Source organism: Camelus ferus, chromosome 7 (assembly GCF_009834535.1).
Source record: "Camelus ferus isolate YT-003-E chromosome 7, BCGSAC_Cfer_1.0, whole genome shotgun sequence".
In the NCBI taxonomy this organism is placed as follows: Eukaryota; Metazoa; Chordata; class Mammalia; order Artiodactyla; family Camelidae; genus Camelus; species Camelus ferus.
The window spans coordinates 48,410,424-48,438,097 of record NC_045702.1 but is presented as its reverse complement, the minus strand read 5'-3'; the positions used below and the strand labels follow the sequence as shown (position 1 = coordinate 48,438,097).

The 27,674-nt window shown below is 33.1% G+C and overlaps 1 protein-coding gene across 1 annotated transcript in view; it reads left to right on the top strand.

Annotated features, from left to right (window-relative positions):
• The window catches only part of ITGB8 (integrin subunit beta 8), an 80,688-nt gene that overhangs the window by 33,979 nt on the left and 19,035 nt on the right, over positions 1-27,674 (top strand). The window contains 5 exon segments of the mRNA XM_006181975.3: positions 3,555-3,726; positions 11,213-11,459; positions 12,823-12,988; positions 13,717-13,875; positions 25,466-25,561. Of these exon segments, the coding sequence (XP_006182037.1) occupies positions 3,555-3,726; positions 11,213-11,459; positions 12,823-12,988; positions 13,717-13,875; positions 25,466-25,561 (840 nt within the window).

Sequence of the window (27,674 nt, the reverse complement as noted above, 5' to 3'; positions counted from 1 at the left end):
AAACTTGGAAATGTTAAACTGAACCTCACTTTTCCCTAACTCTAAAATGGAAATAGTAACTGTAGCTATGACACACTACTGTAAAAATTAAATAAAACTGTATGTGGGAAGCATTTGCTTAAGAAATGGGAGTAGTTATTATAAGAAATTCAGTGAGACTCTGGAGCAATTCATTCAGGCTTAGGAAATGAAGAAAATTGCCTGTGTTAAGAACACAGCATCAGGAAAAACAACTAGTGTTGATACTCAGTCACTGGCCATATCATTAACAGAAGGAGCTGTCCACTCCCTACATGCTGACCTGACATCATCCAAGGGAAGAATGCAATGGTTAATTTTGAAAGACTGTTCACCATTTAGGCACATATACAAATGATAGTTTTATTTCTCAGCCAGCAAGGGCAAAGGGACAAGAAAGGAAGCTGCAGTTTTTTTCTATTCATGATTAGAAGACTAAACATTAACAAATTAAGCCTGGTTTGTATAATTTTCAAGGCTGGTCAAAAGTAACAGATCACTAGAAAATTTACACAAGGCATCATCAATTTGTCTGCATTTTTGTGTATCATGTTAATCTGCCATTCTATATATTTTGCCTTCTCTTTTCTCTCCAAGCTACATAAAAGTAACTGGAAAATACTTAGGATAGACAGAATTGTATCAATATTACCTAGTTTAATGCCTCATGTTCCTTTTAATATATGTGAAAGACTTGACATGTTTTGAAGACTTCTCATTCTCTCCTGTCTGATATGTCAGATACAGGTTGTGACTGCATAGGCAAAAGTTTGGAGGGAAGCCTTGAAGCATAATTAAACTAAAATACAATACGAAGGGCATACATTGTCAAAAGGAAGATGATAGAATTCTTTCATTTCTGTGCAGATTGCCATGCTTCGAAGTCAGAAAGACTCAGACAGGAGAAAAACCTTTTCCTAATTACATCCAGATTATTACATGAAATGGATAAAAGTAACAACTGATGAAAAGCTAAACAGGGTAACTTCAACCTGGGCTTTTTATTTTCAAAATGGTTTTGGATGCAGACAGTTGGAGTATGACTTTGCTTGAGTATTTCTTGTAGAAAGAGTAAAATATGAGAATTCAAAGAAATTAAAATTACACAAAACACCAAAATTAAAAGGGTGTGGTTTCAAATTATTTTCTTTTACACAAAGTGGGAAGTAGGCCACAGTGGGTAGGGGCAACATTCCATTCTTTATTTTGATGCCACAGTCTTTTCTTCCCATTTTAAACCTAATTATCAAGTTGGAAGTGTTTTTCTAACTTAGTTTTTACAGTGGAATAAAAACAGCCATGCTGATTCAGACATTGCAAAAACAATTGAGAATTTTCTTGCCTATTTCAGCAAAACAATTTGACATTTAAAGGTCAAATGGCATAGCTGAATGTATGGCTGCAGTGAATTAACCACACTCCCTTCTTTTCCATTCTGTATATACAAATCACAAAATTCCTGCCTGAAAAGAAAAATCAGAATTATTTGTATTTTATTTCCTGATTTGAAATCCTGGGGTTTTTACTACTGTAAAACTCATGTGGTCCTTGGATTGTGGCCTGTCATGGGAGGCATGAATGAGCATACATATACTAAGCCTTATGTGCCCTCAGTATTCCCCAGGTTCTGGGACAGATGGGATCCCCTCATTTAGCCTGAAGCTTTCTGAAGAAGAATGACATGTGTGATAGCAGTGTATGCCACCTTTCTCTGAGGGCTTCCAAGTTGTTTAAAACCTAAATCTCACATTCAGCACCTCTAAGTTTAATCAATAGATAGCATGAATTCAGATACAAGAAATTAAGGCTTGGAACATTTTAAATATCAGGCTAAAATCTAGGTGTATGGTCATCAACAAAGCAAACTAAATTTTTCTGTTCCCATGAAGTCATTCACTAAATGACATCTGGAGAACTTGATTAAAAAGAACATACTCTCTTTTGTCTTTTAATTATATTTATATTACAAGTTTGAAGCACACTAATTCAGGATTAGTACTGTAGAGGGTTACATAGTAAAAATTTTTGTGTCACATACTGTCTGTTGTACATTCTTCTTTTCCTTTTTGTTTTACAGCATTTAAAAATGTAAGAAGTATTTTTTAGCACCCAAGCCACACAAAAACAAGTCATGGGTCATATCTGTTCCACTGTCCCCAGTTTTCCAATCCTTGTTCTAAATTGAGAGAAGAATTAAATTAGAATTCTTGTATGAATGTTTTTACATTGCCTACCAGCATCCCATCTAATTACTCACCAGTGCCAGGGATCTCACTGTTCTTAATTAGTGATCTCATATTCAACTAATATTAAATTTGATAATCTTTCTCCATAACCCTATGACATTCTGTGCTTTCCCTAAATTTAATACCTATGATAATTAGTTTACTCATTTAATGACTGAATTTACTGATGGTCTGTTGACCCTTTGATGATAGGGACCCTGTCTTATTCCATTCTGTATCCTCCTCAGCACCCAACAAACTGCTGTCCCTGAGTAAGTATTCAATCAATATTCCTTGATTGAATGATTAATTGATTGGAAATGCAATTCTTTGAATCAGCTGAACTAAAAGGGGAATGGTTGAATGCCAGATCAAAATAGCCACTGCCAGAAAGATCACTGAGCAAATATCTGGCTAATGTGTAAGCAAATATCCCAAACAATTCAGGCCAACATTACAGATAATAAACTATATATCTATACTTTTCAATGTATTTCCTGTTCTTAGGGGGAAAAAAACTTGAATGTTTACATGAAAAATAAAAATATCAAATTTTTCTCAGTCAGGATAAATTAAATTTTAAGCTTGCCCCATTGATTCTAAGTTTATTGGATGACTACTGATAACCATCAACTAACCAATGCTGAATGGTAATGAAAGTTTCATATTCAGTTGTGAAATCAGGAGAATTTGAGCTGCAATTTTATATCTTCCAGTCTCTCTATGAGTATCTTCCTTGGTTTTCTGAATTACTTGCAGGCTGTTGTGTGTATAAGAAGCTGGGAGATGTTATAGTCTAAGAAAAACAGATTTTTAATTCATTCTTTTTTAAACTTTCATTACCTAATTAGGCATATGACTTTTGAGAACTTGCTCTCATATTCCAAACATAACAGTATATAGTAAACATACCAGTGGGGTTCTTTGAGAACTGAAGCTTACATTTGGAACCACTGAATGGTCTATTTTGGCTAAATTTTCTTTTGGAGCAATCTTTCCAAAGTAAAATATTTAGAAAGAATTAAGTTGGTATAATGTAACAGTGAATAGTTAATAATATTTAAAGCACTTGGTTCAAATTTCCTTTTTAATATTAATTTTATTATTTTAAAATAAGATTCAGAAAGTAAAGCTTTATTTAAGACAAATTTGCCAGTACTCTTATTGGAAATATGAAGCTATTTTGAATAGTTGTATAATTTGTGCAATATTAGAAGATGGCTTCTTTGCAATATTTGTTAAGTGGTTTTCTTTGGTTATAATTGAGATGATATACACTAAAACATCAGTGATTTTTCTTCTTTTAAATAGGATTTCATTTCAGGTGGATCAAGGAATGAACGCTGTGATATTCTTTCCAATTTAATAAACAAAGGCTGCTCGATTGATTCGATAGAATATCCATCTGTGCATGTAATACCAAGTGAAAATGAAATTAATACCCAGGTGACACCAGGAGAAGTGCTGATCCAGCTGCGTCCAGGTATGGTTATTTTCAAATAGATTTATGATGATTCTTAATTTGAAATTATATTTAGTTTTATTTGCTCATATTTAACATTTTGTGCCAGGGTATATTTTTATAGTAGATATAACAGTGGACTCAGGATCAAGAAATGAGAATTGTAGTCTTTCTTGTGCTTATAGCTAGTTAGCTGTGTGGCCTCAGACACTTTGCAAATCTGACCACATGATATTATAATTATGTGTTTCTAGAGTTGATCACATTGTACTATAATTGTGTTCCTATGCCACTGCCAGCTCTGGAAGAGAGAACATGTTTTATTCCATTTTGTTTCTCCAACGTCTAGCAGAAGGCTGGCATGTAGTAAGCACTCCATAAATGTTTGCTGAATTTATTAGTTGACTAATTAATTAGTAAGAGATGTGAATATAGCTAAGTCTTAGAGCCTTTATGACAAACTTTTAAACACAAAACTACAATTCCCAACTATCATAATTAACTTGAGCTGTATTGTGATGGCCCTTGAGATTAACACATTCTTTCCCTCCTACACTTCTCTTGTATTTGTCCTTCCACATATTGTATTCCACAGTTTGGCACATGTAGTAGGCCACTGGAAATTATTCATTTTCCTCAGTACCAGAGAATCCCAGTGTACAAATTACATATGGCAAAATAAGCTCAGGTACAAAGACATGCATCACTCAGAAGCATTCAGTTTTAAGCAGTATGCAATTGCTTTCAAGCCTTCATTATTTCATTTGGGTGGTCTTGTTATTAAATATCTGAATAACCATTATCAACATATTGACCTCCCTATTCCAAAGCTGAGCTGTCTCTTGAATTATCAAAAAAAAAAAAAAAAAAAGTCTATTTCTTTCTTGGCCCTAGGCATACTCCCAGCTTCCAATTAAAACTACTCTTCATCATATCAAACAATTATAAAGCCCAGTATGGACATATATCAGAAACAGTTGGCTATACAAAAATGAAAATAATTAAGTTGGTAAGATTATGATGCTTTCTACCTTCTATTGCTGCCATAACAAAATATCATATACTAGGTTGCTTAAACAACAGAAATTTATTTTCTCACAGTTCTAGAGGATAGGGAGTCTGAGATCAAGGTACTGGCAGATTCGGTTTCTGAGGACAGAGAGAGAGTGACAGAGAGACAGACAGACAATGAGCTCTCTGTTGTCTCTACTTAAAAGGGCACTGATCCCATCATGAAAACCCTATCCTAATGACCTCATTATTTCCCAAAGACCCCATCTCCAAACACCATCACATTGTGACTTAGAGCTTTAACATGTAAATTTGGCTGGGGACAAAATTCAGTCCACAGCACTTAATATATAAAATATTTTCAAAGTTTAGAAATTAATCGTATTTTAGACAGGAAAACTGAATTCCAAAAAGTGAAATTTTTACAGGACAAGATCTATGAATACTCCAATAAAATTTGAAATGAATACAAGAGGATAAACAAATATTAATAGAGAAACTAAGAAAAGCTTCTCCTAAATAAGTTATATCTCCAAGGACAAATCAAAACTCTAATCATAGACTATTTAATAATAACAATAATAATAACAACACACATAAAAATATATGGGATGTGTCTGAAGTTACTCTCAGGAAACTTTAAATGCTTTTATTATTACAGAAGAATGAACAAAAATTAATTAAGCATCCACAACAAACAAGATAAGTGTAAGGAAAACAAGAGGAAGGAATTCATAAGTTCAGAGAAAACAAAATTAATGAAATTCAGAATAGAAATGTAAAAGTAAAATGAACACATAAATCTAAGAGCTAATTCTTTGTAAAGCCCAATAAAATAGATAAACTGTAGGCAAAGCTATTTAAGAGGACAAAAAGCAAATGACCTAATTGTATAGACTATAACCAGAGAAACAAATATTGGGAAAAAAAAGACTTTAAGAAAATATTACACACAAAAATCTATGGTAAAATGTAAAAATTTTCCTAATTTCCTAGGAAAATATACATGACTAAAATTGAATCAAGAAGAGGGAGACCCTAACCTAATAAAGATATAAAAAGTTAAGAAAAACCTATTGTTTTAGCCCTAAAAACAATAGGTCTAAATGTTGTCATGGGAAGAAATGATTTCATATTCACCCAAACATTCAAGGAACACATTATCCCTATGTGACATAAACTCTTCCATGGTTTAGAGAAAGCCTAAAAGCTACTAATTTTTATACAGTTTTCATAACTCTAGTATCAAATCCCTAATAACATTTTAAGAAGTCAAATTAAACTGCATATGATAATAAGAACAATGTCACCATACAACTGGATTTAACCTAGAAAATCAAGGGTAGTTGATTATTTTAAAATTAATGTATTTTTATCATCTCAATTTGCCAAAAGAAGAAAAATATATATTGTTATTTCAATAGATCCTGAAATCATACAATAAAATTTAGTGTCCGTTCCTGCCCAAACCAAAATTGAGGAATACTTCCTTATATATTAAAATCCTTCTGAAAAGTTTTACATTAAGACAATTAGACAAGGAAACCAAATATGAGTTGTAAACAGTTTGAAAAGATAAAGCATAATTATCATTATATGTCTACCTGGAAAATACAAGCAAATCAAGTAAAACTATTAAAATTAAAAGTAAAAAGCCAAAGCAGGATGTTTTTAAAATATTGAAAAATCAATTAATTTCCTGTGTAGTAATAAAATTAACTTAAAAAGCAATCATTTCAAAGCAGCAGCCCAAAATGTAAACTGTCTAGAGACAAGCTTTCTAAAAAATATGTAGGATCCTATGGTCTATTTGCTATTATCTCTGTCTGCCCTGTAGAATTATGAGAAATTCCTTATGATATAAAAGTCCTTTCCACCCTGACACCTGTAAGAGTTGAGGGTTTGACATAATATCTAAGTGTAAAATACGTTTATTCCCTAATACTGATTTGTTTCCTTTTTTTTAATTTAAAGAGAAATAGGAAGGTGATAGAATTTGAAAGTAAAGTGATCTAGTAGCTAAAGGTAAGACTTGATTTGAACTTGGGCTTCAATTCAGTTCTGAATGCTGTATTCTGTCTAAGAGGCTCTCTAGTGTTTGTATGCTTTTTTTTTTAACTAGGTCTTTTTATTTTTTTGTTTTTATTTTTTATGTTTTAATGGAGGTACTGGGGATTGAACCCAGGACCTCATGTATGCTAAGCATGTGCTCTACCACTGAGCTACTACCCTTCCTCCGATTTTGATTTATTAGATTTATTTATAGATATACTTTTTTCTTATCTGATAAAAATTCATGACCTTCCATGTCGTATCTATTAAGAATTTTTTTTTAATTTTATGGACATTTCTATTACATCATATACTGACTAAATTATTAAAAGAATGTTAGTAGGACTATATAAAAACATATATATAATATATAAATTGAACATTTCAAATGAGAATTTCAAATGACATTTTCCTTCACTTTTTACTTCTTAAACTATGTCTTTTTTCCTTATTTTTACCTATCAATCTTACGGAAAATTAATAACAGAAATAGTCTAATGATCCTAGTTGATGTTACCTAAAAACACTGAAATGAAATCTTTGGGAAGGTAGGGGAAAGAAGAGAATTCTTGATTTCTACTTCAGAAGTAATACAGTGCATATGGCAAGGATTAGTATAATCTATACATCACTAATTCAAGAAAATGTTTCAACTTGGTTCATTTTAATACTGTAATAAGTTCTTTAATTCAGTATAGCTTAATTTAAAATCTAAGATTTTTCAGGTATTCTTCTGAAATTCAAAACTTTAAAAAAAGTAAAAGTATAGAATCATGCATTTTCCCCCTCAACACCCAGATCATATCCTCCATTTCACCCTCACAGAAATTCAGAAATGTGCTGGAGTCTGTACTTTACTGTATCAAACCAGTCTCATTCTTGGGCCTTCTCCTTTCCCTGCCAAAGTATAATGAACAGAAATTGGCAGCTGTTTCTTCCTGCTACAGTTCTCCATATTTTCTTACGGGTTTTCAGTTTCATCCTATGCAGAATATTTTTAGTTATTTTTCCTTAATATCCAGTCATGCTTGTTTCAGCCAGTTCTTCAGAGATGCTCACACAGTTATTTGAGTGATTTAAAACTCATTCTAACAACTTTAGTTCTTTGGTCTATTCAAACCAATATTGGCAATAGAGCTAAGTAGGTCTCAACTTTCTTCCAAGTCCTCTTTCTTATTCTATGTCACAAACTCTTTTCTTGCCTTTGAAGTTAATTAAGGGGAAATAGGATTTGAGTCATTAGAATCTCAAAATATGAGGATGAAGCTTCCCTACAGGTAACATAAGCAGTGGCATAAATATTTTGGGATCAGATGATACTCTTTTCATCTTAAGGAGAGAAACTATTTAAGCTCTCCCTATACTATGGGAAAGAAGTTATAGATACCAGCTTCTCACTGTGATAACTATGTGGCCCTTTTGAAATGCTATATCAAAATATGCTTCAAATATAGTTAAAAGAGCATTTACAAGTGGCTATGCATGTACCAAACCCAGAGGCATCAGAGATGAAAAAAGCGTTCTTACCATTATGTTGCTTAGAATCTAGTGATAGTAATGGTAATAGTTACTAATGTCTATATATTTACACCAAATACTATGGTAAATATTTTATATAGATCACTTCACTTAGTAGCTTTTACCCAGGAAAAGAATACACCCTCACATAGCTCCTCTCTCAGAGTAGCATTTAAGATATTGCTACTGACATTAATAATATCACAATGGTGACAGCCACAATGTCTTATTTTTAGATGTGTTTCTTTCTCATTCAATATATTCAAAACCTTTTTTAATGTCATTTTCCCTTTGAGCCCAGTGTTGGTGGCTCCTCAGTATGAACTGAATGGGGTTTGACCTTGGTAAACAGTATCCATGTTCCCATGAAAAGGTATTTCTACTGTTTTCCAAAACAGAGTTTCTCATATATATATATATATATACACACACACACACATACACACACACATATATATCCAATACAAAGCCAACTTGAGAGCTTATTGTGGGAATTGTTCCAAGCTCATAGGCAAAATGTGGTAATTCACACTTGGCCTCTTCAGTTTCCTCCCTAACAAGCAAAGCAGAGTGGGGATTGGGGTCAGTATGTAGGATTGCCCGCCTTGAACTGACTACCTAAAGCTAGAATCTTACAGGAAAATCAAGTGCCTTGTAGTTTAAAAGTAATGATTATTGTTCTCTCCAGCAATGACCAAAAGGCCTGTGTATAGAAAGATTCTCTTTTCTCCTTCAGTGAAAACTAGTTTTACTGAGGCATCATCAGCCCATGCTGAGGTCTTCTACTGACCCAGGTACTTGTGCTAATGTTGGGTACGTGGGCTAGCGCCAGCAACAATGTAATCCAAAATCAAGCTACAGCAGCCTGCACACTCTAACACTAACTATTTGGCAAGGCTTCCTAACAGCCCTCTTCTTTGCTGAGGCCAGTGAGACTAGGATTTGCTTACTAGGCTATAAGCAGCTGATATGTGCTGAAGGCCCCAGTATGGCAAGCATTTGGTTGGAACTCCTTGAATAGCTTAGGCCTCCAAGGACTGTGCTTTTGTTGTTATATAGACTCTACCTGTTGCCTGCAACAACCAGCCAACAATATAACAACTCACATAATATGCTGAATATCTTGTACATTTTTCAATAACTCTACAAAAAAACAGACAGCCATTCATCTTTAGACACAGCCATCATAAACCGCAATGATCCATCAAGATGAAAATATCAGGTGGCCAGTGTCTAAGGCCCTCAGCTATACGTCCAAGTCAACAGTTAAAAACAACTATACAATTTGTAAATAAATAAGTAAATGAATAAATAAATAAATGCTGACCCATGCATTAAAATTCAAGCTCTTCCACATAAACCACATCCCCCAATATGCTCCATTTCTATTTCTCATTGATTCAGCCTTGTCTATCAGATTCTATCACTCTCCTGAATTAAATTTCTCTACCCAAACTGCAGGATACTTCCACATGGGCAGATATCTAGAAAGCAGAGCTGAATATATGCTCTCTAGAGGCAGCCCAGCTCCTTAAAAAAGGAGTGAAAGAGTTGACCGGGCTGGACTATACATGCCCAATTTCTCCTCCCAAACTCCTGGGTTGAAAAACTAAGAGTGTTATAGAAAAGAAGTTTCTTGCGTGTAAAGGCAAATTAGGAATAAGTAAATAGCCCATTTTCCCCATAATTATTATCATAAACCAAAAAAATACCATTTTGAATATATTCCATAATCTGGCTGAAAAACATCTGACTTGTGAAATAATTTAAAAGAAAATATTGATATTTTAAGGCACATTAAGACTAAAAATATGATTTGATAAGTTATAGGATTCCTTTAATAAGTAGATTAGGCTACCAATTATGAGTACGAATTGGTATTTATTAAAATTTTTTCCACTCAAAATATTCCCCATGAAGAAATAATTAATGACTTACAAAGCATTTGCTTTATTGTTTAAAAAAGTAAAATTCTCAAATTGCCTGTATTTAAATTGATAACTTTTCACCATGTATTTTAAAAAGTTAAATTGAGAACTACTAACTCTGTAGGGTGCCATATCCTGTATACAGGGATACAAACAAATCCTTGTATAAAATGATAATGGACAGAGAACTAAATAAAACTATATTGCAAAGACAGTTGTCTTTTGGAGGCTCCAACAATTCTCCTTATGGTGACCCTCTCTTCTTACCCAGTTTCTTTGCCTTTGTGAACCCTCTTCAACATGTTTATCAAGCACCCATCATACATTGGACAGATGTCGACCCCTACATTGCCTGGGTCCTCAATGTGGCACCGCTAGTTACCATTCTTTAGACCACTGTCTCATTCCTTCGCACAACTAACTGTTGGGAAGAATCTTATCAAATGATTCACGATGAGGTAGTAATAATTTTGAGTAACTTCGTGCACTTCTCAGTACCAGAGTTTTCACATCTCATATGTAAATATATTTCACTCAAAAGAAAGAGTTCACACCTGCATCCAATGAGTTAATTTTTCTTAAGGAATCTTTCTAGTTGTCTTCAAATCTAAATGTCACCTTCAAACAAACACAGCCACCTACTCTCTCTTACAATAGAATGCTGCTTGCTGTTTTGTACTATGCTTTTCTAGGCACTAGAAATACAGCTTCATGTGGTGATAAATATATTCCCTATTACCTTTATATTGAGCTGGTCTATTTGCTATTATCTCTGTCTGTCCTATAGAATTATGAGAAATACATTGTAAAAGGGGGAGACTAATAAATTGGTATGGTTTTCAAATTGCCTTCAAATTATTCCAGAATATTCCTAATTTCATTCATTATGCACAAAGTTGTAATAATTGTTCTATATCTAAAATGTGACTGATTTATTGATAGCTTTCCTGAGATGTTTAAAATAAATGCTAAATGATATTTGCTTTTCTTTGAACTAGGAGCTGCAGCTAATTTTATGTTGAAAATCCATCCTCTGAAGAAATATCCTGTGGATCTTTATTATCTGGTTGATGTCTCAGCATCGATGCACAATAATATTGAGAAATTAAATTCGGTTGGAAATGATTTATCTAGAAAAATGGCATTTTTCTCCCGTGACTTCCGCCTTGGATTTGGCTCATATGTTGATAAAACTGTTTCACCATACATTAGTATTCATCCAGAAAGAATTCATAATCAATGCAGGTATCTAATGTTTGATGTGGATTTCATAATGCTAAACAAGCTTTTTCTTATAAAATCACATTTTCTTTTTTTTATCAAGGACTTACTAAATTTCATATTTTTGTTTTAATTAAATGAGAAATGAAAATATTTAGAGAGGTAGTATCTGAAAACTTTTAAGATTAAAAGGGGGCTTTTTACTTTATATTTTTTTCAAATACCATTCACTTAATTTTTATTACAAAAAGCACAAATCATATTGGTAATTTTAGATAAACCTCCAATAATCAAGCTACCCTGTATATAAATACCTCTTTGAAAATTCTGTACTTCTCTTTTTGATTGCTCCAAATTTGTTGAATTAAGGTTTATCAAATTTAAAGCACTTATTCTGCTGGTATTGCATCTATCTTTCCATTACTGTTTTGTGAATGTGTTTATAATTATGTTGCTTATGATGCAATTTCAAAGAAAGCTCAGCTAGCACATAGAATATAGGTAGATCAAAAGATTAGAAATGTCTGCTAGAAAGAGTCCTTTTTCTTATCATCTTGGAAGGCTGATTCTAAATAGCATATGCCCTACTATGAAAGGAAAACTGACTTTAAAATACAAATTTCTCACACAATACTCTTAATTAGCAGTTGAATTTTTGGAGAGAAATATGTGTTCAGTTCTTTCTTAATAAAACATTTCATTTTAACATCTTCTTTCCTACTGGCATAAATTACCCAGATTACTCTACAGTATACACTCTAATTTACTGAAACAACTCTGTAACCTGCTATAGTGGAATAAGACTGATATATCTCCACGTGGAGCTTCATGCATCTGCTCCCTGAATGCAGATGAACCTGAGGAATGATCCTCACTTTAGGAACTCTCAAAATAATTTTAATGAATTTTGATTTTTCATCAATAATTCCACACCAAGCATCGCTTTAAATATGAGCACAATATCTTAAAATATCTAACAATAGTATAATATTTTAACAAAATTCCTAAAAACATTTCCCAAAAACTTTTTCAGCTGCTCCATGGACAAATGTAATAGGAAATCATTGCAAATTCTTACCTCCTCTTAAAAACTAATAGTGCATATCAACAGAATAAAAGCTCTAAGTGTCCCATACTAAAGAAACATGTTTAATCTCCTTTATGTTTTGAACAACAAGCTGTTATAATCCTAACTGCAAAGAAATATTCACCAATATTGAGCTTTTCTCTGATTTTATAAAATACAGATTTTCTCTAATAAAATTTCCTTGGCAAAAAAATGTATTCCTTTCTCAGATCAATCACACAATTTTACTGTTGGTACTGTTTTGGATCTTTGAAGGAAATACAGCAAAACAAAATTTGCATTTCTTCTTTATCCATATAGTGACTACAACTTAGACTGTATGCCTCCTCATGGATATATCCATGTGCTGTCTTTGACGGAGAACATCACTGAGTTTGAAAAAGCAGTTCACAGACAGAAGATCTCTGGAAATATAGATACACCTGAAGGAGGTTTTGATGCCATGCTTCAGGCAGCTGTCTGTGAGGTAAGAAGTTTCACATGATTGAGTGTCTGCTCAGATGCAAAATTCCCCAAGAATTTAGCATTTTTCTCCTTGATTTATGGAGTGAAAACAGAGCATAGAAGAATACATTCTTCTCCTATCTCTTATTCGTCACCAGTGTTACTCATTTTGGTATGTGTTCAGGACAGAGGGGCTAAATTGGACGAAGGTTAAAAATAGGAAAAGATAAAAGGGAAAGAATAATTTAAGCCCTTGGAAAATCCTTTCCAAAAGGACTGCTCTTTTTACTCACCACTCTCCAAGGAAGAACCAGAAATAGCTTGTTGTCCTGCTCACATCATGTTGGGCACTCTGCACTTTGGAAACCTGGCTTATTCTTCCTCTGGGAGAATAGCAGACATCTCTAGGCAGGAGTTAGTGTGGTCAAAAGGCTACGGTAAAAAAGTATACAAAAATGAAAGTTAATATTTGTTAGCTATCTTGATTGTGGTGGTGGTTTCATTGGTGTACACATCTATCAAAATTCATCAAATTGTACATATGAAATACGTGTAGTTTAGTGTACAGGAACCATCCCACAATAAGGGTGTTAAAAAAAATTCAATGCTATTTATCAAAGAGAGATTAATTTATGTATATCATTCTAGCCTGACAATGTTTGTTAACTCAAATTTAATGTTTACTTAAGATAAAGACCAAAGTAAAGATCTATGTTATAGTAAAAGACCTAATTATGTATTTATTTTAAGAGTCATATTGGATGGCGAAAAGAAGCTAAAAGATTGCTGCTGGTGATGACAGATCAGACATCTCATCTTGCTCTTGATAGCAAATTGGCAGGCATAGTGGTGCCAAATGATGGAAACTGTCATCTGAAAAACAACGTCTACGTCAGATCAACAAGCATGGTAACATAGCAATAGCCTCTTAGTAGTTATGAATCTTTTGGTTATAGTATAAATTTAAGTTGGAAATTAACCTATTCTTGTACCAAGAAATTCTCCAAAGGAGCATGATGTGGAGTCAGGATAAGCCATGAGAGAGAAGTTATAAAACAATGGAATCTATAAATTCTGATCAATAAAACATAAGACTAAAATACTTTGATGATATCTAGTAGCTAGCTAACTCTCTGACATTCTGTAAAGCAGTGTATAATTAATGATAGAAAAGCTTACTTTTAATGCAAATAAAGGAACTTAGAAGGAAAAAACACATACATATAGATTTGCTTTATATAATTAAACTAGTTCTACACAGTTAGTATTGAAAAACATATTAAGGATTGTTAAAAAGAGTGTATTAGGCCTGAGGAATCCTCACAGTATAATAGGTAGTATCTAGATAGAGACTAGGAAAAAAAATGGATTGAAACAAGACCAGCTTTTAGAATTTTATACCTCGCCCCTTCCCTCTGAGCTTTATATTTAGGGCCTATTTTTTTTTTAATCAGTGCATATCTGGATAGCTTCCTGAGGGTTAGTGTCAGCTCTGAATCATATATTTAAATACAGTCTCCTAGAACCATATCCTACCCAGCATTAGCTATTCTACATGTAGAAAATCAACTGCATAAAACATCAATTATTTGTGGCATTGACACCTAGTTATACATGCATGCAAATGTTAGAACAAAAACTTCCAAACTTTCTTAGATTTTGGTAGCTAGTGTCTCAGTAATATTTTCCCCTGGTGCATGTATACAAAACAAATAAAAAACCTGACAGTTCTGTTTATTAAGTAGTTAGGTCCAAATAACATAACTATTTCTGTACTAAGAACTTAGTAACCAGTTAAAAGAAATATACACAAATCATCAAAAATATGTATGCATATTTGTGTTATTCTTAGTAAATAATTTACTAATGGGAATTTCCCAAGCCTTGGAATCAGGTTGGACATATCCACCCTCATTTCCTGTTCCACATGATTTTCTTAGTGCCCCACTTTGAAAAGATAAGATGTTGTCTAAAGGAACAGAGCCAAATGTAATCTTAAAGCTATGAACTGTCTTCAGCTAGTAGTTCATGGGTACCTGACAAATGCTGAGTATCACTGTGTTTCCCTTAAAAATTCAAGATATTTCAAGGCATCCTGGTGAGTATACTGTGGTGCTCTAAGGCACCTCATGCACAGTTTGGGAAATGCAGTATTAGAAGCATATAAATTATGCTAAATTGTGTGTGAGTCCATAAGTGAAATTTAAATAGTTTAATTTAGTTAATCTGGAACACCCTACCAGACTTTTTGAAAGTCTAGAGAAGCAACTGTATTACCACATAAAACAAATTCAATCCTCGGTTGGTTTAGATTCTTGAAAGCAGAATCAAAATTTAAAGATCGTAAAAGGTAACTAGAGTTTGAATGTAAAATTTAGGATTTGGAGTTACTTTATTAGTGTCTTTCCCTTTGCTAATTCTCTTCTACTCAGCCACATTTCCCTCTGGTAGACCCATCCACTTTAATTTAGTCATTTCTTATCTTTCCTTCTTTCCATTTAATCTCTTTTAATCCGGGATAGAATTCTAATTCATTTACTGGGAGTGGAGAAGACATGAGGAACTATTCTATTGTGAGACAAGGAGAAGCTTATTTTTTTAAGGGAAAAATAATAATCACATTATTCTCAAATTGCATTGCATTCTTCTTCTGAAGTTTTGCCAAGCCACTGAAGTCCTCTCTCCATAACTGTATTTTAGAGTGCTGTTGCTCACCTAGTAAGGATTCCTTAAGGAAAAGAAATGTTTTCATATTTTTAGACATATGCCATGCCATATATATAGCCTTATAGAAATATAAATTATAATTCTGGTGGAATTTTACCCAGTGTTTGGGCTCTTATGACATCAGGAATTTAGACAAACTATCAAGAACTTTACTTGCCTTTTTGAACACTGTTTTACCTACTTAAAAGAATGAACTTCCCACATGTCACTGATATGTACTGAGTAAACCAAGGAGCAGTGTGTTGTTAATACCTTAGAAGAATACTTTTATCTCATTCATGCTAGATCTGTGTTTTAAAGGATCCTTTTCCTGAGAAGTCTTGTTCCCCACATTTCTAGGGACACTACCCTAAAAACAAAAAAAGCTGAAACATTCTGATTGATCCCTTAACTATGCATTTATATATACAAGATGCGCTACTGCTCCGAAACCTCCTACATCCAAAGTACCCTGAGCTTGACTCTTAGCATATTTACCTGCTCATTTTAAACGACTTCCATTCTTTGCTATTCAGCCACTGGAGAAGAATTTTAAAGGTATAAGTTACATAAGCAAACACTTAGCTTCCTGGCTTTATCTCCAGCAGCCAATACCAGTAGTGCTGAATGGTATGTGAGCTTCTTAGTCCAAGATTGTAGTGCTTTCATTTATAAAAGAAAAAAACTGATAAAAGATCTATCACATGTCTAATTTACATGGACCAGAGTTCTACTGATTGTTCACATAGCTATTTAATGAGGGTCAATGTGAACTCCAGAATAATAACTACCAATGTTTTGAGTTTTTATTAACTGAAACCACTTTTGCTACATACACTATCAGTATACTGCAAACATTACACTGTATACAGTATGAAATTTATCTTTACAACTAGGTAAGGTACTCATAATTATGTTTCTTTCATAAACAGAAAAACTGGGGTAAGAAGAAATGAAGAAAGGTGACTGAGGACAGACAGCTAAAAAGTTAATAAATGGCTCAATCTAGTTCAACCTTATATTAAAATCTGTATTCTTAGCCACTTTGCTCCAGTGTCTCAAGGGAAAACTAGAAGAATTAGAGCAATGAAGTTCTTGGTGTAACGTGCTCTAACCTGGTTACAGTCTTACTTATAAAAGAAATAAAGCAGATAATTTGGCTTACATAAATTATAAAACAAGATACAATTTTAAACAGTTTCTACTTAAACATTGTTATATTTTATATATGGCCATTGGCAAATAATGTAATCATATTAAATAAATTACATTTTCTACTGCTTTTTTTCCAAATGCCAGAATGAAAAACTCAAGTAGAAATGTAGTTTTATAATTTACCAGTAATAAATGACAGTTTAAAATAAGGAATTCTTTCTAAAATGGTAGATATTAGTATAAAAATTGTTAATGGTGTAGCAGACAGGTTATTAATACTGAAGATCTAGAATTTCATCCTGTCTCCCTACCCACCTCCTCCAGGGTGATTCCCAACCTTATTTAGAGTCGTCCATTCACCCCACCCTTGGCAGAGGCCAAGAATAACACCAACGTCTCCAATAACAATGAAAGGGAGTCAAGGAGCAAGTATTTGGAAGAGGCACACAGGAATGAACACTTATTAATGGGATTTTTTAATGTTACCATGATTCTTAGGCCTGATAGAGAGATGCAAACATACTTCTAACTGTATTTAGTAATTTAGGTTTGGTGTTTCTTTCTCTACTGAGCCTTTTTGTGTGTGTGTGCCTCATCATATTATGGTCAGTGATTCTTCACCTTTCCTATCATTTAACTACTCAGAATTCCTTTACTTATTTAGTCTCCTGGAAATTACTCAGTTGAAATTATAAGAATAGTAACAGTAATTCTAATATGGCTAAACTAAAGCATATAATAAAAATTTTCACCTTATTTCCTGATTCTTACTTTGTTTTTCTCTGCTTAACATTGCATAAAAATTCAACTTTTCAAAATTAATTAAAGAAACAAGATCAATTTAGAGTGTTAGCACCTTTGGGTTTAATGAACATACACAATCAGGAAAGTAAAGGAAATGTGACCTAGACAAAATGTACCCCAAAAGCTTTAAGTCCATGGCCAGTTATTTTTTCTTTTTTAAAAATATTATTACAACTTTTAAAGGTAAAGAGAATTTGAAAGGCAGCAACAGAAAAACAAAGATTCAAATACAAAGGATTGCCCATAAGACTATCAGCTGATTTTACAGCTGACTTTGTAGGCCAGAAGGGAGTGGCATAATATACTTAAAAGTGTTGAAAGAAAAAAAAAAAACCTACAACTTAGTATACTCTATACAGTAAGTTGATCATTTGGAATTGAAGGATAGAGAGCTTCTCAGACAAGCAAAAACTAAGAGTTAATCAATACTAAACTGAACTTACAAGAAATATTAAAGGGTGTTTTTTAAGTGAAAAAAAAAATGGCTCTGACAAAAAATGAATTATAGGAAGGGGAAAATGCCACTCACTGGTAAAGGAAGATACATAGTAAAGACAGTGGATCAACCACTTAAACAAGCAAGTACAAACGTTAAAAGACAAAAATTATAAAATCGACTAACACTACAACAAATATTTAAGGGATAGATGTGAAGATATAAAATATGACTTCAAAAACACAAAATGTGGAGGGGAAAGTAAAAAATGTAGATCTCTTAAATGTATTTGAACTTAAATGACTATAGTTATAAGTCAACATGTATGAACTCCATGGTAACTACAAATCAAAAAACTACAAACACAAAAATTAGAGAGAAAGGAACACAAACATAACACAAAAGAAAATCATGAAACTACAAGGGAATAGACTAAAAGTATAAGACAAAACAGAGAAGAACTACAAAAACAACCAGAAAACAAGTAGCAAAATGGCAGTAAGCATATACCCACCAATAATCACTTTAAATGTCAAAGGACTAAATGCTCCAATCAAATGACATTGGGTGGCTAATTGTATGAAAAACAAGACCCATGTACAAGCTTCTTAGAAGACACTTACTCGACAGCTAAAGATACACAGACTGAAAATAAGGGGATGGAAAAAAATACTCCATGCAAATGGAAACAAAAAGAAAGCTGAGGCAGAAGTACTCATATCAAAGTATACTTTAAAATAAAGTCTGTAGCAAAAGACAAAAAAGGCATTATATAATGATAAAAGAATCAATACTAAAGGATGATGTTATACTCGTTAACATATACACACCCAATACAGCCCAATATAGGAGCTTTATAAATGTAAAGCAAATATTAACAGAAATAAAGGGAGAAATTGACAGTAAAACAATAATAGTAGGGCACTTTAACACCCCAGTTACCTCAACAGAGAGATCATCCATGCAGAAAATCAATAAACAGTAGCCTTAAATGAATAATTAGACCACTTGGACTTAGTAGATATCTACAGGACATTCCATCCAAAGACAGCAGAATGTCCATTCTTTTCAAATGCACATGGAATGCTCTCCAAGGTGGATCACATGCTAGTAAACAAAACAAGTCTTAACAACTTTAAGAAGACAGAAATTTTATCAGGCATCTTTTCTGACCCCAACTGCATGAAACTAAAAATCAATTACAGAAAGAAAAATGGGAAAAGAACAAACATATGGAGACTAAACAATATTCTACTAAAAACTGAATGATCAATGAAGAAATCAAAGAGGAAATCAGAAAATATTTTGTGATAAATGAAAACAGAAATACAACACTCCAAAATCTATGAGATTCACCAAAAGCAATCCTAAGAGGGAAGTTTATAGCAATACAGGCCTACCTCAAGAAACAAGAAAAACCTCAAATAAACAGCCTAACCTACCATCTAAAGGAATTAGAAAAAGAAGGAAAAAAAAAAAAAAACCCCAAAGTCAGCAGAAGGAAGGAAAAAATAAAGATCAGATTGGAAACAAAATAGATTCAAAAAAAAAAAAAAGAAAAGAAAAGATGAATAAAACCAAGAGCTGTTTTTTTGAAAAGCTAAACAAAATTGACAAGCTTTTACCAAGACTCATTAAGAGAAAAAAAAAAAAGTGCCCAAATATACAAAATAAGAAATGAAAGAGAAGTTACTACAATTATCACAGAAACGTAATCATGAGAGAATACTACAAACAGCTAACGGCAACAAATTGGACAACCTAGAAGAAATAGATAAATTCCTAGAAATACACAATTTTCCAAGAGCTTACTGCTCTATGATCTATCTGTCCTAAATTGTAAATGCCATGAGAAGAATAATGACCTTAATAATAACCTTAGAGTAAACGTAATTTGAATGCTTGCCAAAAAATAGCCAGGAAATTATTTCTGCAAACAATATTTAATTTATTTTTTCCATCAAAATTGAAAGCAAAAGTTCCCCACAGAATTACCTGGGCCAGACTCAGAGTAGCCCCACTCTGCTTTTATAAAGTCCCTAAAAATGAGAAAAAAATAATGGTTTTCCAAAGTGATACAAGAAAACCAAAATTTGATGAAAATACTTATGAAATAGAATGTTCCAATTAAACTATATGTTTTGGTTAAATCATATTTAAGCCAAAAACTTTTTATAACCACTCTTATTGAAAAGCTTACAGAAATTATTAGTCCATGCCCCTCATTCAGTAATGAGGATATCAAGATATCAATGGATAACCATGTTTGGCAGGAGTCACAGATTCAGACACTTCAGGAGCAGGTGCAAAAAGTAAATATATGAGGCAAGTCAAACAAAGCATATCCAAGAGCCCAACATCTTGCCTTTAGAAATGGCCTCCAAATATCTTTTATTAATAGCAGTCTTTTATTGAAAGTTGTGCTTTATTAAGCAGCCCCATGGTATTTGTCCCTTTATATTTAGTGAGCACCTCCCAATGTCTTAGTGAAGTGTAGATATTGCTATTACCTCCATTTTATAAATGAGAAAATGGAGATTAGGAAACAGCCCTATGTAGTAGTGCCTAGATATATGACAAGCAATGTGACATCAGCACATGAGCCCCAACTTACCATTAATCTGGGCTTAATAATTACAAAATGTTAAGTGAAAGTCTTTACACTATTAACCATAACTCTGAGAGGTAGATAACTCGTATTTATACCTATTTTACACATAAAGAAACTTGGTCACAGAAAGATTAAGACCGCAGCCCAGTATTACACAGCTGGTAACTGCAGAACCAGGAGTTGAAGCCCCAGGTGGTCTGTTTCCAGATCCTCTGCTCTTGGTATAGTTCTCAACTGGAGCAATTTTGCCCCTCAGATCTGGGACATTACAAAATGTCCAGAGACATTTTGGTTATTAATACTAAGGGAGGAGGGAGATACTGGCATCTGAAAGGCAGAGGCCAGGGAGATGTTGCTAAGTATCCTACAATGCATAGGACACCCCTACACCAGCAATATGCAATACATGGCTCAAAATGTTAATAGTGCCACTGATGAGAAATTTGAGTCTATGTGATTATTACTATGCAGCCATCTAGATAGAAAATAGGCTATGGCAATACATGGGGACTGACAACACATAAAGTCTTAATATCTAAATAAATCTGTGCTATCATAATGCTTTCATGTTGTCTCTGTCCTCTAAAAAGTAATCCAGATAATTGAGTACTTTTTTTAACCAAGAAACTTGGAGTTTTTTTGTATATTTTTATGATATGCAATACTACAAATTCTATATTATCTTCTAAGAACTTTTATTATGAATCTCACTTTTATGGCGAATCTTAAACATTTATTTTTGTCACTAAATATGCACATTATTAAAATTCATATATTTCTACACACTTATCTCTTTAACTGAAACTATTCCCATTGAATCTTTCTTACTCCCTCTTCTCTTGTGACATTTATAAGTTATTTCCCACAAATCACAGTGATGGTGTTAGTGAAGAAGGAAAATGTGAAAGGAATCCTTTTGCTCTTAATTACTTAGCAGCTGTCTTGGCACATTGCTCTCCCTTCTTGCTTTTGCCCCTGAAACGCTTGTTATCTCTATTAATTATTTTCAGAGTTTAGAGCAACAACATGTGATGGGTTAGACAGAGAGGGAGTTAGAGATGAGGAGCAGTGACATCACCAGAACAGGACAGCTGGCTGACAGGGGGTGTTCCTGCTAGTGAAATACAAGACATAAAAGATAAAATACTTAAAAAGATACTATGCTCCATGGAGGAAAGGGGAAGGGGTTGCAACAATGGTCATTAATCCATAGCACTCCTGTCAACAGTGGTTTATTTAAACATCTGTTAAACATTTGTAATTTTAACAAATCTGCCTCAAGGTACTTGGAATTCTCTTTAAAAACATTTCTTTCTAGGGTTAAAAAAAATGTGTTCTTTTAAGCTTAAAAATCCAACTGACCTTTCTAATGATCTTCTGGGCAAACTAAAACTTTCTAGGCTTAAATTTTGTGTGCTTTTGGTCAACGTGGCTCCCTGTCCTTGAAAGGGGGAAAGAGATTAAGAAGGCTCCAAAAGCTGCTTACATTTTGCAGTGTTCTTTAATACTGATTTTATGAGTTAAGTATAAGCTGGTTAAAAACATATGGATTAAATTTTCCTTAATATATGAATGGTTTTAAAAATTAATAAGGGGGTCATGTATAACTGAAAAATTGTGCTCTACACTGGAATTTGACAAAACATTGTAAAATGATTATAAATCAATAAAAAATATTTTAAAAAATTAAGAAGGGGGAATGCTTGGCAAACTGATTTTTTTTGTCAAAGTAAAAATATTTGAAAAGTAGTTGTTGCCATTAAAAAAATATTCCCAATGCAGCTAGATATACCTTCCTTTACTTGTTCTCTTTAATTTACTAGCATTATGCAAACTGTCATAAATCTTTTTTAAGAGTATACATATTATTAGGAATGAGGAACAAGAATTTATCTGACAGAACTTATAATTTGGGGACTGTTTTTCTATTACTTTAAAATTATATTCTTAAGAATTGCTCTGTGCAGAATTTTTCTTATACAAATCCATGTGGTAATACTTTTTAAACCTCTTCATAAATTGGTATCATGTCACATTTAAATGTAGTTCATGAAAAGTTGACTTATTTCCAACAAAGCAATTATAGATTATATAGAAATAAAAGGATGTTTGTTATGATTATTATCTTAGTCCTTTTGGGCTACTATACCAAAACACTGTAAACTGTATGGCTTATAAATAACAGAAATTTATTCCTCACAATTCTGGATGTTGGGAAATTCAATATCAAGGCACTGGCAGATTCGGGACCTTGTGAGAGCCTACCTTACAGTTCATAGAAAACACCTTCTAGTTATAACCTCACATGGCAGAAGGAGCAGGGTGCTTTCACCACTGTCTCTCTTTTACAATGGCACTAATCCCATTCATGAGGGCTCCACCTTCATGACCTAATCATCTCCCAAAGGCCCACCTCCTAATACCATCACCTTGGGATTAACATTTCAATATATGAATTTGGGAAGGGGGACACAGATATTCGGATTACAGCAGTTACTTACGTTAGTGACAGTAGTTTTAAGCACAAGGCTGTATCTTGTATCATATTAAACTTTATGTATGTAAGTTTAATGTGTGGATCACAGAATTTACACTATAAGTGAAAGTAGTAAAATTAGCTTTTTCACTGAGTTCACATAGATGCCAAAATACAGAAATGTTGACCAAGATGGCTTAAGCAAAATTTTCCTTTAAATAAAACACAACTGGAACTGGAGAGTGAGAGGGAGAATAAAAGCTACAGATTAACTTGAATTTGAATCAAATGATACTAATAGGTTCAGTCACATGATCCCTGGCTGATGCAACTAGGCACCAACAAAAACTGGGGACTACTGCAGGTAAAGTTTGACATTGTCTGTCTAGAATACCTAGTTATGAAGTTGCTATTTGAATTCACTTTAATTTCTAGAAGACTATTTATAGAAAGAAAAAATATCAAGCACTATGTCTAACAATATAACTTTATATAGAAATTTCCATATTTGTAAGAATTCTCATATTTACTAAATTTCACTCCCCTTCTCCTGCTCATCTCTTGCTTTCTCACGACCACAAAGAATGTCACAGTTAGCTCTACATGTTTTATTTATCAATGTGAGACATATTTATAATGTCAATATATATGTGAATGACAAAAAGTTAAATACAATAATAACAGGTTAAGAGATCAGTAAGCTGCACCTTGTATAAGCTGTTGAAAATAAAAATTATAATAACTGCTATTAGTTTTGAGTACATACAAGAAATTGCACTAAATATTTCATGTACTATGGTTATCTTTTTTTCTTGCCAGCAATCATGCAAAGTAGACACTATTCACATGTTATAGAGGATAGACCTAAGATACAATTTTTATCATAAACTGACAACCAGGGATTTGAATACAGGTGTTTCTGCTTTTAAAGAGTTTGTACTATACCATGTTATATATCAAATACATGTATGTGTATATAAATATATATATGTGTATATATATGCACATATTTGCATTTAAATACTTGTTACTGACTTTCACCTCAGAATGTGATTGTCATTAATGTGTCCAGTTTTGAATATTAAATTATCTTTCAATTGCATCACTTAGAGTCCAATTTTAATCTAAAGAGGTGCTGAACACTCTGTACTATGTTGAATTCAACACTCATCATTTTTCTGTGTTCTATGTTTTTATGGAGATTTTGTCTTTAAAATATCCTTATATGTTGATGTTGATCTTATTTCTTTATTGAAGTATAGTTGATTTACAAAGTTTCAGGTGTAAAGTGATTCACCTATATATATGTATATTCTTTTTCAGATTCTTTTCCATTATAGATTATTACAAGATATTGAACATACTTCCCTATGCTATACATTAGGACCTTATTGTTTATCTGTTTTATACATAGTAGTTTGTATCTGGTAGCCCCAAACTCCTAATTTATCCCTCCTCCCTACTTTCCCCTTTGTAACAATAAATTTCTTTTCTGTGTTTGTGAGTCTCCTGTTTTGTATGTAAGTTCATTTGTATCATTTCTTTTAGATTCTACATATAAGTGATACCATGATATTTGTCTTTCTCTGTCTGATTTATTTCACTTAGTATGAGAATCTCTAGGTCCATCCATGTTGCTGTAAATGGCATTACTTCATTCTTTTTTATGAGTATTCAATTGTATATGTATATACCACATCTTCTTTATCCAATCATCTGTTGATGGACATTTAAGTTGCTTCCATGTCTTGGCTGTTGTAAATAGTTCTGCTATGAACATTTGGGTGTAACACAGGTATTCTTAAAAATTGCTTTCTTTTTCAGTACCGTATACTTACTATAAAAATAAAAGATTATTTTCATCATTTTTCTGTAAGTTTAAAATTATTTCACAATAAATAGGTCCTTATTGTTTATCTATTTTATATATATAGTAGTGTGTATCCATTAATTCTGAATTCCCAATTTATCTCCCTTCCTTTCCCCTTTGGCAGCCATAAATTTGTTTTTGATGTCTGTGAGTCTATTTCTGTTTTGTAAATAAGTTAATTCATCTCATTTTTTTTAGATTCCCAATATAAGTGATATCATAAGTTTATTTCAGGGGTTTTATTCCTTTTGATGTGATGGTAATGGGACTGTTGATCTTACATTTTAAAAGAATTTAAATGCCTCTAGTAGAATCATAATCCTTCCCAACACAATACATTTTCATGTTGGTCATACAGCTTTCCTCATAATAGATGTTTGGATGTGTGTGGGATTGAGTTACTAAATTTCACTCCCTTCATTATTTCATTATCTGTTACAGGAACATCCCTCACTAGGCCAACTTTCAGAAAAGTTAATAGACAACAACATTAATGTCATCTTTGCAGTTCAAGGAAAACAGTTTCATTGGTATAAGGTATGTTAATTTCCATAATATAAAAATTAAGATGTTTGCATTTCTATTTAAAATTAGAATACTTCTTAGAACCACAAGTAAGCATTCTGGAGTTACACTTGGTACAATCTAAATTTAATAGTGTATTAACGAATACATACTACAGTGCCTTAAGTTAGCATTTAAGTATAAATAAGTATAAATCCTATGTTTGTAACACCTAGAACCAAGTGTGGGCACTGATACTTGGTATTGTACTCACTATGACAATAATGGAGGAGACTTTTATCAAGTAAAAAGTAGTTGACACTCCAAATATACCATCCATGTCTAGAGTCCTGCTTAATCTGGTCCATGAGCATTTCTTTATAATAGATTAGGTTGGGGAATATCAGCCAATTTTCAATAGCACCAACATACCTAGATTTGGTCTAGATCATCTAGTATAGGAATAAAAGAAGCCATGAAATTGACTGACACAGTCAAAGCATTTCTACATAAGAATAATCGTGGTTCTGTCCAATATTTTTTAGGGTAGATGAGTCCCACAAGCAGAACAGACATTTGGCACCTATGTCACTATCCCCATGGGATTCCTTCTCTCACTCCCAACACAGAACTTCTGTAACCCTGCTACAGCTTTCTTTTCACAGTTTTTTAGGTTCTTTCTTCCAGAAAATTCTCTTTTCTTCATTTCCACAATGCTATGATACCCTGATTTTCACTGCACATGTCTGTTCACTATATCTTCTTCATCTCCTTTACTGTCTTTGCTTCTTTCTTCTGCTCTCAATGTCCTTTACCTAATACTTCAGAGAAACCACATTTTCTCTCAGCTTCAACAAATACTTGAACCCATTTGCATTTGCCACAAAGCTGGTGTTCCTTCCACCATTTTCTCTAATACTTGACTACCACATTTATCACCTGAAAGTGCTACTTTAATCATACCATTTCTTCCCTTAGAAATCTATAGTGAAAATGCAATTTGCTGTTTTCCCAAATTTAGAACCCCTTTTTAAGGTCACAACTGTTAGTATCCATAAAAGAAAGGCTCTGACCCAAATTAAATGCCCAGATCATTTTATTAACAACAGTAACAGATTCCACTTATCGAGTACCGACCATTGTCAGGCACTGAGTTCATTAATATTAACTATTTAATACTCTTAACAACTCATAATAATGAGGGCAATGTCACTAATGTGCCCATTTTAAAGATTAAGGAAATACATTTAGGGAGGTTGTATACTTGCCCAGACTTTCCTAACAGCCTAAATCCTGTGTTCTTAATCTCTAGGCTTAAATTTCAAATTGAATTTCAAATTATTGTGCAGTTTTTTCATTGCTCTTGCCTCCTTTTTCTCTGATATTTATTATTTCTTGATGGTGATACTGACTGTAGCAGTTTCTCCCTACTTGCTTAAGAAAATTTCCAGTGACTGTTAAACCATATAACCAGGTTTATTATTAATTGATTTATGTGCAAAGTAAGAATTAACAGGCTCTAAAGCCCTGACAGGTTCTGCTAAGAGTCCTGTGTGTGCCCTTGCAGTCAACCACTTTGGCTGCTCAGAGATACTTTTATCAATCACCTTGGTCTGAGTTGTAACAGCCTCCTAACCCATCTCCCAAATCCATTTTCCACCTGGCTGCAGAGTGAGCTATCTAAATCACAAGTGTGACGATGGTACTCCTTAGAGTATAATGTTCCAGTGTTTCCCTCTGATCTAGAGGATCAAGTCTTTAACATGGCATATGAAGTTAGCTGGTCCTGGTTCGGTTTCATCCCCCTCACTATTCTGTGCCTTAAACTTGTCTCTCCAGTCATACTTCTAATCCTTCTGTGTACAAACATTCACTAGGCTCTTTCTTTCCTTTGTGCCTTTGTTCTTACTATCTACCTTCCCCACCTGGAAGCCCATCTCCCTCATTACTTAGCTAACTCTTACTCATCTTTTAAGACACAGCTCATGAATCACCTCCTCCAGGAAGTAGTCTGTGACAGTTTACTCCAGCCTTCAAATACCTGCTCAGTATCCCCCTCATTAAGGTCTGTGCATATGTCTATCACTTGATTTTTTTTTTTCTTTACATTTTCACTCTTGCTTTGCTTCTCTTTATTTTTACATAT